The following is a 13,515-nucleotide window of genomic DNA, read 5'->3' as shown; positions in this document are numbered from 1 at the left end:
TGTAGTTTTTTAGCTGTAGTAAAAAAAAAAGGCGTCTGGCAACGGCGCAAACATCTTTTATTCTTTTAGAAGAAATGCTTTTAGCGCTTCTACTTGTTGTGGTTTTAAAGACATGCAAGTCATTTAGAACAGAGGAAAGAGCCGCAGCGAACTCCGCCGCTGTCTTTGTTGTTTATGAGAAACAGAACGTCGTCGTGCGTGACGTCTGCGACGCTGTCGTTTTTTAGCTCTAGTCAAAAATGGCGTCTGGCGACGGCACAAACATCTTTCTTTAGAAACAAGGCTTTTCGCGCTTCTACTTGTTGTTTTAAAGACGTGTCCAAGTCATTTAGACCAGAGTAAAGAGTCGCAGCAAACACTGCTTCAGTCGCCATGTTCGACAAACTCGGCGTTATGGTGTGTGACGTACCCTACTCAGCGCTGATTGGCTTGGTTATAATTCTCAGGGGGTGGGGTTATATGAATAGGAGAGTTCCCAGACCCTTTCTCTGTGCAGAATGAAACAGAGGAGGAGTCTGGCGGGCCAGGCTAAGCTAAAATGACTGATAATAAAATCATCAGTAAATCCTCAAGTAGATTCGTTTGGTGTATTTAAGATCTGAAATAATGCATTTGAACAATAAACAATTATTTTGATTCTTTATTACTATCAAGCAATCAAGTTTTATTAAATTCACTGTAGATAAAACATTCATTGTTTTATGATTGTAATTCATCTGTAAAGTGGAAAGAAATCATTGCATAAAAGAAAATGATTCTTTTATTAAGGTTAAGAAGTTCGGTCTTCTGAAGGAGACTTGTGAATTGCAGCACAAGATAAACAGGAGAGGGATTTTGTTATGATGCCTCCCCCAGCGGGTCGAGGCTAGAGATGGTTATAAACAGCGAGTTTGTTTTGGTTTAGAGAAGCACGCAGGTCCTCGGGCAAAGTGTAGATGTCTGTGGACACAGGCATTGTGTTAATATTACTAACAAGCTTGACGGAACAAATGCCAGAAATTCCCGCATCCCCATGCTGCTACGGCGCGTTCATAAGGCACACCACGGCGGCAGTAATACACGGATTTGCCGGCATGGTGCGTCTTCTAAAATACGCTTATGTCACCTTATTGGAAATTTCTCGGGACTCCTATAGAGGAAACACAGCTTAACATAGCAGAGTGCTGTACAAAATGCCAGCTCACTCACTCACTCACTCACTCACTCACTCACTCACTCACTCACTCACTCACTCACTCACTCACTCACTCACTCACTCACAGAACCACTAATTGCTCAACAGACCTGTGGGAAGCCACATAGACACGCTGCACACGGAGCTACCAATTGCCCCACCATGCAGCTCGTCACTGACTTCTGTGCAATCCCATTTCAATTCAGTTGAAGGCAAACAGATCCCAACTCAGTTTAGTACATTCCTGTTTAATCTTGAAATTCAAATACTTTATTGCTCAACTTCAAACACATTGATTTAATCCACTAGAGTATGACATGCATACATTTTTCAGGGACCGGTGGCGCCTATGCTTGGAAAATCTCGCCTCTGGCGGCATGCCCCAGGGCAGCTGTGGCTACAATGTAGCTCATCGCCACCAGTGTGTTATTGTGTGTGTGAATGGATGAATGATACACTGTAGTGTAAAGCGCTTTGGAGCCCTCTGACTCAGAAAAACGCTACACATGTACGGGTCATTTGTCATTCATCATATTTTTGTTCGACCTTTATATAACCAGGCACACACATTAACTGTGGCCTTGAAAAAAGCAGTGCCTTTTGAGGGAGAAGCGAAGAGGACTATACCATAAAACAGTTTAAAGCAGCAAAAATAAAAAATGTACCTTTTTTTTTCTTGTCTCCCTGAAAGCGGTGATGTAATTTTTTTCTTAACCTGATCGGCAAGTGATCGTAATAAAAAAGGAAACAACAATAATCTACCGTTCTCTAAACAGCTGGGACATATCTTCTGAAGCTGAGGTGGTTTTTAACTACCAAACGTTTCCTTGAAACAAGATCGTCTCTGGAGCTGACGGATGTTTACTGCTGGCAAAAGACTCCATTCCTCATGGAAGCTACCCGTAACCCTTTAATGTTCTGCGAGTGACTAACTTCTCTTCTTGGTCAGGTGAATCTGTGACATTTGTGATGCATGAAGACTTGAGTAGATATTTTTTTCCCCATCAGCTTGATTCTGTATGTTTTACGTGAATCCTTTTTTCTTGTTTCTCTCTTTCCAAATCCTGTTCCAATTTAATTTCTTCCATTTCTACATCACTTTTTAATCTTTTTTTAGTTTTACTTACATTTTCACCAGTTTCAACCTTGGCACTGCATCGTTTTCTTCTTTAATTACATCATCTAATAAACTTTCTTTTGTCAGAAGTTTCTTCTTCCTAAGCAGTTTGTAATCAGACGAGCTTTCTCAGCTGACATAAAAATGCATCCTTATGAATCCCAGAGTGAACAGCCTCCTGCTGAACATCATAACTCATCAGAAGGCAGAACCAACCACCACCTGACCTAATTCTGGTACCTGACCGCGTGAAAAGCAGGGCAATATGCACAGATGCATCTGCATCTTTGCTGAAGAGGCTGCATTTAAATATTTTATTGGTGTGCAAAGTTAAATAAAAGACACGTTTTGACACCTCTGCCTCAATCTGCGTATTTTAAAAAGTAGGTTTGGAAGTAGGTTGTGGCATTAACACAGCTTCTGCTTTGGGCGCTTAGACATTTTTACTGACTGTATTTTTGACTGATCTTGACATACAAAACATATTTAAACAATTCTAATCATCTTAACACTGATTTAAATTTGGTGCAAATGTGGTAAAATGTTTAAAAATAGTAAAACAAAGTTTCAGATATTTGTTACTGTTACAGTTTCAGCAGAAATATCTGTGTAAAGCAGATTATAATAGATGTTAAAGGTGAAGTTCACAGAGAAACGTGCAAAAAAATAGATATATGTGTGTTTGTGTGTGTGTGTGTGTGTGTGTGTGTGTGTGTGTATATAAATATATATGTGTGTGTGTGTGTGTGTGTATATATATATATATATATATATATATATATATATATATATATGTGTGTGTGTGTGTGTGTGTGTGTATATGTATGTGTGTATATATATCTATGCACGGTATATCTATCTATATATATATATACTGTATATATAGCTATATATATATATGTATATGTGTGTGTGTGTGTGTGTGTGTATATATATATATATATATATATATATATATATATATATATATATATATACGGTATATCTATCTATATATATACTGTATATATAGCTCTCTATATATATATGTATATGTGTGTGTGTGTATATATATATATATATATATATATATATATATATATATATATATATATATGCTGTCCGTTGGCAAGTACTCTTTGTTTTGTAGTGTCTCTCCCTGTCAGCTGGCTGTTTTTGTTCGAGTTGCTGCTGTGAACTGGGAGAGCAGGGTGTCTGGTTTCAAGGTGACAGGACAGTCCTGAATGCAGACAAGTTCAAATGAATACTATCTTTGAAAATCTCCATCTCAGAAGGAATTTAAAAGTAAATTGAAATGAAATGAACAAAATAGGCTACATTTCTTTTTATCCTGTTTATTTTTCTTCTCCAAGCTCCTGATACCTGCAACTTGGGCAGTCTCCCCAACGGTGGCTGTGAGTATCTGTGTCTGAAGGCCCCTCAGATCACTGACCACTCTCCAAAGTACACCTGCGCCTGTCCTGATGGTATGGAGCTGGGACCGGACATGAGGCGCTGTGCAGTAGGTGAGTCATCCCCACTCGGCGCCAATAAATCACAAACTCCAGAGGCACACCTAATGAAAGAAATCGCACAGGCTAATGTCACATGAGATCTGCACTGCTTCAATCACAGTGACAAGATGGAGTACCGGGGCACTGTTATTGAGCCGAAGCTGGAATTTCACCTTTCCTGCTCTGTCCACTTCATTATTAACTATTTATGCTCATCGTTCACCTCTTCGGTATTCTGAATTCCCGCTCTTTAATTTTTCATGGAAACTTGAGAGGAAATGCTTCCAAAGTCCTTAAGGTTGAAAATGATATAGGTTGTTTTGGTTTTATTTGCTCTTATTATTAATATTATTATCTAAGGCACATATGTCAGAGTCAAGGCCCGCGGGCCAGATGCGGCCCGCGGAGCATTTTTATGTGGCCCGCGAGATAAATATCAAAAATATATTAAATCTGGCCCGCTGGCCGATTTTACCGCAAAGACTACAACTCCCATGATGCTTTGCGGCGCCAGCGCGGAGCAGACGCGCCCCCTCCTTTGTGTTTTTTCAGCGCCGAGGCAGTCAGAGGTAGTTGGGTGGCTGCAGCTCCGCTGTCTCGGTCGAACTACACCCCTCTCACTCAGCGCCGAGTTCATGCAGCTGTTTTCTGACGTTGAAGCCCAGAAACGGAGACTCTAGCCGCTCAGTAATGTGTTCACGACTGAAAGAGAAAGTTTTCAAACTAACGTCCAGACAGAGCTGATATAACTCCAGCGAGCAGCGACACGCTCAAACCAGCATGACTCTGTGGTTGTGTTTCCTCCCCGACACACAACAACGTGGTCAAGCTGCTCAGACATGTTCATCAGCACAAACCTATGTGAGCACCAGTTGTCATCTAATGTTGTCATTATTATGATGAAGATGAATAAAACAACAGGAGTCTCCTCCTCAGCTCAGATCAACCCCATGATGCAGGTATCTGGCTGGAACAGGTGAGCATCACAGTAAACCAGTGGAGCAAACTGAGCTTTAAATATGTAGGTTTTATGCTCTTTTTCTGCTCCAAAACATGAAAGTTAACAGGTGAGATGTTGCATTTTCATTTAAGATAAAATGATATTTTGATTTTGTTGTTGGCCCGTGAGAAAAGATTTAACCTACAGTAAACAGGAAGTGGAAAGGCTGCAGATAGATGAATAGAATAGAAAATCCCTTTATTGTTCCTCAGTGGGGAAAGCTAGATGTCACAGCAGCGATGACACGTATTACAGGAGAAAAAAGGAGAATAAAAATAAGAAAAATGAATAAACAAGAAAACATAAATCCTGAATAGATTTTAAAAATGTTGAATATACCACAAGTAATGAATACCACTGATGTGTTTTATTTGTAACTGACTTGCTCGTGTGTAATTTGGTTATTCCTCATTCAGTGTTAATGCAGAAATATGTTTGTTTCCAAATTTAAAGGTTCAAAATTGCATATATGTTGATAAAGAAAACGTGCAAATTTGCCGTCACTTTTTCAAAAAATATTAAGTTTGGCCCTCGACTCCGTCCCAGAGTTTCATTTCGGCCCCTTGTGAGTTTGAGTTTGACACCCCTGATCTAAAGCTTAGTGAGTTGAGTTGTTTCTTCTCACTCTAAACCATATTTCAATCTTATTTAATGAGAATCGTTGAAATGTTTTGATTTTTTTTTTTGTGAAATACACATACAAACATTTGAAAATGATAAACGTAAATGTGTAATTATCATATTTTCTTGCTTTTAAGGAATGTGTGATTCTTTTTTCCAAAGCAAAGCCTTTATATTCAACTCTCCATGTTGTTTCATAATAAAATGGCCTAATAATCGTCTTAGCTCTCAGCTAAATCCACTGTGCACCAGTGTTGGCGGTAGACAATGGAATGTGTGCATGTAATTGTAATGATTGAAAAACAGACTCCTTCAAAGAATATAAAACCTTTAGGTTTTTTTAAGCGCTATTTCAGTAAATGGGTCAGGAATTCTGCCTACGTCCTCATCACACCTCCATTATTTCACTGACCTTGTTTCACAGCTCAGCTCGTCCACTGCCTCAATAGAGTCACAACATTTGTGGAGTTGTCCTTAATAGACCTGCTCTATTCTCACACCTCACGTGCTAGCTGGTGAGACAAAATGAGCTGACTCAAAGGAAAATGGGAAATAGGCGATTATGATGTATGCAGGCCTTCATTCAGTCCTTCAGAGAGAGAGAGAGAGAGAGAGAGAGAGAGAGAGAGAGAGAGAGAGAGAGAGAGAGAGAGAGAGAGAGAGAGAGAGAGAGAGAGAGAGAGAGAGAGAGAGAGAGAGAGAGAGAGAGAGAGAGAGAGAGAGAGAGAGAGAGAGAGAGAGAGAGAGAGAGAGAGAGAGAGAGAGAGAGAGAGAGAGAGAGAGAGAGAGAGAGAGAGAGAGAGAGAGAGAGAGAGAGAGAGAGAGAGAGAGAGAGAGAGAGAGAGAGAGAGAGAGAGAGAGAGAGAGAGAGAGAGAGAGATCTGCCTGTCATCTCTATAGCGCCTCGTGATTTTTATCTTGAGAGGCGCTATAGAAATGATATTTTCTTCTTCTGTTATTGTATGATTTATTTAAATGCATCTTTTCTTTTCTGCTAATCATCTGATTTATCTGTGCTCAATGAACTGATACGAACATGCGGTACAGATGAATCTTTCTCATCATAACCTCCTTTAGCATTCTCATCTTAGCTTCAAACTTTCAACCGATATCTTACCTGACCCATCAGGTAAGGGATTACCCCCTCTGCTAAGGCAAAACTTACAACTATTGGCTGATAGCTCAGAAGTCCCGCCCCCTATTATCACTTGTTGCTTGGACCAGTTTCGATCTTAGGCTTGAGGATCCCTCATGGTCCACAAACTAAAAATGATTGTGATGGATAGATTGTTGTGTGTGTGTGTGTGTGTGTGTGTGTGTGTGTGTGCGTGCGCGTGCGTGCGTGCGTGTGTGTGTGTGTGTGTGTGTGTGTGGGTGCGCGTGTGTGCGTGCGTGTGTGTCAGGCCCACAAAACATCTAAATGTCACTAGCTGCTTATCACTTTTGTGATTACATAATCAAATGTCATTTTTTGCACTGACGAGTTTCACTTGGGACATTTTGATACATCGCCCAACCTTGCTACAAAATGTGTTCAACTGGAAATTATAAATTATTTTTGTTTCATTTCGATTCCAGTTCGACTCAGGACAACCACCACAGCTGCTCCGACCACCGCCAGCTCTACAACAACTTCCACCACAACACCAAGACCAACGACAACCATCCCAGTTACAACCACCTCTGCCACCACCACCACTTCCACTACCACCACAACCACCTCCACCAGCACCACTACAACTCCCACCACCACCTCTGCTACCACCACGCTAAAGCCCACAACCAGACGTTTCGTGACGCCACCTCATACCTCCAGAAGCAGCAGAAGTACGGAGCGTCCACGAACACATACCGCCACAAGCACAGAGACGACCAGACTCGGCAGCAACAGTCGGACGTCCACATCGACACACACACCCCTACTGGGCCCAGTCGCCACCAGCAACATTCAAAGAGAGACTAATGCCAACCTCTCCCATAGAGGTATGTATCCTGGTCAGCGTGTGTGTGTGTGTGTGTGTGTGTGTGTGTGTGTGTGTGTGTGTGTGTGTGTGTGTGTGTGTGTGTGTGTGTGTGCGCGTGTGTGTGTGTGTGAGTGATACCATTACCACCTGCCATCAAAGCAGCAGGAAGCTGAGAGGCAGTACTTACAGTCCATCAGCTTCATTCCATCCTCTCTCTCCTTTTCTCCTTCGGACCATCTGTCTATCTGCTGGGTGACTTCTTGCTTTCCACTCGTTGTCACATACAAACACACAAAGTAAGCTCTCCACTACTCTTGGGTGTCAGCACTTACAAATGATAGCCTTCTCCATTCAACCATCACTCCTCGTCTTTCTCTCTGTATCTCTACTCCTGTCTTTCACTCTTCAAGTGGCATTTTGCACTTTTCTGTCATTATTCAAATTTGATCAAGTACAAGAAATAAAAAACTGAATTAAACGTCAGTCATTTATAAATGCTAAGATCTGAAGGTGCGAGCGGAAAGCAACAAGGTTCTGTTGACATTTCTTATAATGAAATCTGTCGCTATCAAACTTTAGCCCACATTTCTGTGTAGTAGATTTTGAGCCTTAAATGACTGAGTACCTTTCAGATGCTTCACACTCAAGACTGAAACTGGAAGCAGAAGTTGTTTATGCATGTTGTGAAGTTCCAGTGTCACTTTTAGGGTATTTCACTGGCAGAGGTGAAATAAAATTCACCTTCTTATCAGTGCACTGAGTTCAGTTCGTTATACCAGTTGGTTAAAAGTTTCCTATGTAAAGAAACGCATCAGATTGCTTCGAGTCACTGACTTGTGTATTTACAGCAATCCTCATACTAGCAAACTTTAGTCCTAGTCCACACGTAGCCGAGTTTTTTTTTTAAACGAATATCCGCCCCTCCAAAAACTTGCATCCACACCACCTTGTTAAAAAAAAAAACTCTGTCCACACGTACCCGGATAAATACGTTGTTAAGGACATGCCAGACCTGTAGGCGGCAGTACTTCCCCCATTCGTAACCTCGTCCTTCGTCTGTGGTCTTCCGCAAGGAGCAGTAATTCCGCTTGCAAAAACAAACAAGCAAAAAGCGCTTGGACGATTGATGAAGCGAGCGCAGCTCTGAGGGCATCCGTGATGCCGGCTAGTGTAAACACAGGTCGCACACGTGATGTCAGCATTTTTCTGTCGCGGAAAGTGACGTTGCGGACCTTAAAACTCCGGTTTTGTCTGTCCACACGCAGACACCCAAAACGGAGAAAACGCAGATCTTCACTTTGGCCGGAGTTTTTAAAAAGATCCGTTTTTGTGTGAAAAAACTCCGTTTTCGTGTGGATGACAGGCCAAAACGTAGAAAAATATCTACGTTTTTGCAGATCCCCGGCTACGTGTGGACAGGGCCTTAGCGACAGTGGAGAGGAAAACGCCCTTTTAACAGGAAGAACCCTCCAATAGATCCTGGCTCAGTATAAGCAGCCATCTGCCACGACTCACTGGGTTTGAGAAGACAGAGCAGACACACACACACACACACACACACACACACACACACACACACACACACACACACACACACACACACAGAAAGAGAGACAGACAAAAAGTTGTGTTTTATAACCTCTGGACAAGCAATTTAAACAATTTTTCCAATATAAACCTGTGGTGGTGTTATACCGGCTCAATGAACTAGTAAGTCATGTATGCTGTTATGTAGCGTTGTGATCTAAAGGACTAGGACAGGTCAGAGTTGGTAACGTTTACTCACAGTCTACAGTTTTCCAGGTCACTAGATCCAAACAAGAGGCGGGCCTTTTCTTTCCTGCTCCAACTCTATGGAACGAGCTTGCACTTGTTGTCAAACGATCCCCATCACTGCAGGTCTTTAAGAGTCGTTTGAAGACTTATTTTTATCGTTTGGCTTTTATATAATATGGATTTTTAGAATTTTAGTCTTTTATCGTATCTGTTTTGTTATTTTAGTCACTCTTTTATGCAATTTTAATCTGTCTTGTGGTCTCTTTGCCCTTTTGTTGTTTTTATGTTATGTTCAGCGCCTTGGGCGTCTGTTAAAGCAGTGGAAGACGCTTACAAATACAATTTGATTGATTGATTGATTGATTGAACAAAGTTCCTCTAAAGATAAAGTTTAGGCCTTGTTCACACGGCGAGATTTTTGTGCAGATTTATGTCTCGATTCTCCTCTCCAAACAATGTTAAAGGTGCCCTTTTAAATCTTTTTTATTTTATTTTTTTGGGAAGCGCCTTGTGATTTTTATCTTGGGGGGCGCTATATAAAGGATCGTTTTCTTTCTCTCTTTCTTTCTGATCAGCATAATGCTCATTTTTTCAAGCCTATTTTAGAGAATAATGCTGCCAGAGAGCCTTAGGTCATTTATAAGTGCACAGGCCGTGACGGTAATATTGCACAATTGTGTCCTTTTTACAAAAGATTGGGTGATGGCGGCACAGGAGTTAAGTGCTCGCCTCGCAATCGGAAGGTCGCAGGTTCGAGACCCGCTCAGTCTGTCGCTGTCGTTGTGTCCTTGGGCAAGACACTTAACCCACATTGCCTGCTGGTGGTGGTCGGAGGGACCGGTGGTGCCAGTGCTCGGCAGCCTCGCCTCTGTCAGTGCGCCCCAGGGCAGCTGTGGCTACATCGTAGCTCATCCCCACCAGTGTGTGAATGTGTGTGTGAACAGGTGAATGACTGATAGTGTTGTAAAGCACCTTGGGGGGTTCCAGGACTCTAGAAGGCGCTATATCAAATACAGGCCATATAAAGAGGGTATGGGGCGGTCCCTGTACTGCCACAGACTTCCGTTTATCTTAGACATAATTTGCTTTTTATTGTGCTCATTAAATTTTTTAACAAGCAGCTCCTAAAGGTGTCTGCCCTCCACCGTCCCTGTGCAGTCTCTGGTGATCTGACCTCCAACTGTAACGGAGAAAAGCTAGGAGTGCAGCAACGCTCCAGTTTGCAGTCTCAGCTGATCCGAATTACAAAAGCAAAACTTGCGGCTCGTGTTTACTTTTTGAATTCATTTCCCTTCCGGAGCTCATCAGTAACTTCCCACGTAATCATGACACCTCTCTCTGTTGCGCCAAGGCGTAAAATGCATTCACAAGTCCAGCGTTCCAAGCGTGGCAGCATCAATGCCACAAAATTCCTGCATCGCCATGCCGCCACGGCACGTTAATAAAACACACCGTGGTGGCTGTATTACGCTGATTTGACGGCATGGTGTGTCCTCTAAAAGGGGCTTCAGATACTCCTGCCATGTGTGGTGTCTTAAGAGCCCTCTGGTCTGCTCAGAAGTCGCAAATACAAAATATTCAACAGGTTGGATTGTCTTGGCCTGAGATGCTGGTAATTAACAGGGAAAGGAGATGGTGGAAGCACTGCACAGAGCGCGGGGAATCCAAGTCCTCTTCCTTAGCCACCATGTTTGTTTTCTCCAAAGTCACTTTTGATCTTTTGAGGATGTGCGAGATTTCCCATTCCAGCCAGGCAATGCGGTTTTTGCCCTGTTGTTGTGGCTGTGACTGAAAGTACAATGTTTGTGAAGAGTGTTCTAAAATAAAGTCATGAGCACTTTCACAATGCTGGGTGCTGGGATGTTATGCGCGTTTGACAGGATTATGCTTTATTTTTCAAATCCACCTTTCAGATTATGTTGAAAGACATGCAAGCAGAATGGGAAGTTCTTGAAATAATAAGGAGGAAAGCCAAGCAGGGAAAGAACATGTGTCTGTCTTTTTGAAAGTTGGACAAACAATGAAAGGTTAAAGGCATGAGGGGATGAAAGAGGAAAAAGACAAAAAAAGAAGATTGGGCAGAACAAAACAGGACATGCACTGATAATTCTACAGGAAGGATGGGATGGAAAATAGCTGAGAGGAAAACAAGCGTAAGAGCATTTTTACTGGAGAACTACAACAAAGTGAATGCTGCATCACTTTGGGCGGCTGGGTTTTTTTCAGAGTCATAAGATGCAGAAATTGTTCCCTCCGAGTCTCTGAAGTTGTCAGCTTCATCACCAGAAACACTCCGAAGGAGAGCTGAAGCAGAGGCGCATAAAAAAAAGAGGGGAGGAAAAAATGGAGCATGAACATGACTTGTCTCCTAACCCACGAGCCATGTTTTATAACCTTCAACCCAGTGCACACTGTCAAGTCTACCGGCATCAGCTGTTATTCATTTGCAGCACTGGGGCTGGCATCATGGAGCGAAGAAAGGCAGATGAAACACAAACAACAGCTGGTAACTAAAGTTCAAAAGCAGCTATGCTCTTATGAATTTTTACCTCATCTTTTCATCTTTCTGTGGGTTATCATTTAAAAGGCTAGAGACGGTGTGTGACCACTGAAGACAGTTTTAGCTTGTTGTACTGTCCTAGTGTTGTTTTTTTTTTTGTATGGAGGCTTGAGTCCACTGTGTGTGTTTAGCTCCAAAATATGCAAAAACTTTTTCTTTTGGGTTCTTACGAGACGTAGTTTGTATATTCATTCTGTGTTTTTCTTCTGAATGCATTTTTAAGTTCTTTTTTAAAAATGCAGGAAAGTTTTTTTTTACCTTGCTGACAGTGTGGATCACTTCTGCAATCTTGATCAGAGCTAGCCGCTAATGGCGGCATCACTTCAAGTTTGTATAAATATTCATTTAAAGCAAACCGTATTTTTTTTTATTTGCATGAAGATTTTACTGTTGTGCATTGCTGGTAATTAAATATATGAATTAGATAAAACCTAATTATTCATACTTCATTATAGAATTGGCTATGCTTTAAATTAAAATTCATCCAACAGTCATGCACTTAATGAGAGTGAGATTTTATCTAACAGCATCTTTAAACTGATTCCATTAAATGGAGAACTAGGCAGTTTTGGCTTGCTTTTAGCACCCCTTATGGGCCATTCCCATCTGTACCGGGTCGGCCCGGGCCGGGTAGCCCCAGTCGGCCCCAGCCTGGCCCGGTTGATTCCACACATCCTTGCCTTAAGCCCATGTGGGCTGATTCTACCCACCAATCAGAGGCTTGCTCTAATGGAAGGTGTGAATTTGCTGTCAGCAGTGGGTGTGTTGGCCCTGGTCGGCCTGAAGCAGACCCCCTCGAGAAGAGGGCTGAGAATGAGCCTTGGTTGGCCCGGAAAAATGCCAGGCCACCCAGATATGTAAACAACCTACGCTACCCGGCCCGGGCCGACCCGGTACAGATGGGAATGGCCCATTAGTGTCCTTTTGTAGAACTGCTGTGCTTTCATCTTTTTAACACCTTAATCTAACAGCTGAAATGTCTCCCCAGCTTTCATTAGAGTCTGCAGGAGCAATTCTTCACTAAATTCCGCCATTCTAAAGTTGCAGGTGGAATATTCTGGTCGGGGGGGATTGGGGCTGGGTGGCCTTTCTTTTGCCCTGTAAAGGGTCATTTTAGCTCATACTGGCTCAAGAAAATTATTTAATACTACTGTTAAGCTGCTTTAGCGAATTTACAGAACAAGCTAGGTTTTGAATGTAAACACGGTGATGGAACACTCCCCCCCTCCCCCAGGGTATCTTGCCTAAGACGCTTGTGCCGGAACCAGAAACCAGCATTGCCAAAGCAAAAGAGATTGTGCTGAACACCAGTCGCTGTTTTTTTTAGATCCAAACGTCTATTGTTGTCCGTGACTTGAAATGGTGTTTTTCTGTTCTGAACTCTGGTAGTTTGTCCTAAAGTTGAAGTGGTAGCAGCTGTCTGTTTCTCCTTCTCTGATGTTATTGAGCAGAGAACCTCTCACGCCAGAGATGTTCTGTTGATAAATACAAGAGTGCGTGCCCGAAATGTGTTACTGGCGATTTCTAGACAAATCCGAGAGAACCACTTTTTTATTTTAATCACTACAATATATTTATAGCTATACTGTCAGATTGTTGTTAAGAGGCATGAAAACATGTTTGAAGCTAATTAGTTTTCCAAATTTTTGCCCTTTCAGAATTTTGAGACCCTTTGAATGTCACTCATGCTTCAAGAAAAACAAACAAAAGTACTTCTGCTGACTCCGAACTCTCAAGTTTTGCATCCTTATCTAAATTCCCAACTGCTCCTTCCTCTTTCTCTAAATTATCGTTAGTTTATTTGTGCGTA

The 13,515-nt window shown here is 42.0% G+C and overlaps 1 protein-coding gene across 4 annotated transcripts in view; it reads left to right on the top strand.

Moving 5' to 3' along the window:
• The window catches only part of lrp8 (low density lipoprotein receptor-related protein 8, apolipoprotein e receptor), a 231,239-nt gene that overhangs the window by 212,319 nt on the left and 5,405 nt on the right, over positions 1-13,515 (top strand). For all 4 annotated transcript variants that reach the window (XM_070554275.1, XM_070554274.1, XM_070554273.1 and 1 more), the window contains exons 15-16: positions 3,644-3,796; positions 6,984-7,388. In XM_070554275.1, the coding sequence (XP_070410376.1) occupies positions 3,644-3,796; positions 6,984-7,388 (558 nt within the window). The remainder of the gene's footprint in view (positions 1-3,643; positions 3,797-6,983; positions 7,389-13,515) is intronic.

Source organism: Nothobranchius furzeri, chromosome 8 (genome assembly GCF_043380555.1).
Source record: "Nothobranchius furzeri strain GRZ-AD chromosome 8, NfurGRZ-RIMD1, whole genome shotgun sequence".
Classification (NCBI taxonomy): Eukaryota; Metazoa; Chordata; class Actinopteri; order Cyprinodontiformes; family Nothobranchiidae; genus Nothobranchius; species Nothobranchius furzeri.
This window is presented reverse-complemented; position numbering and strand designations above follow the sequence as displayed.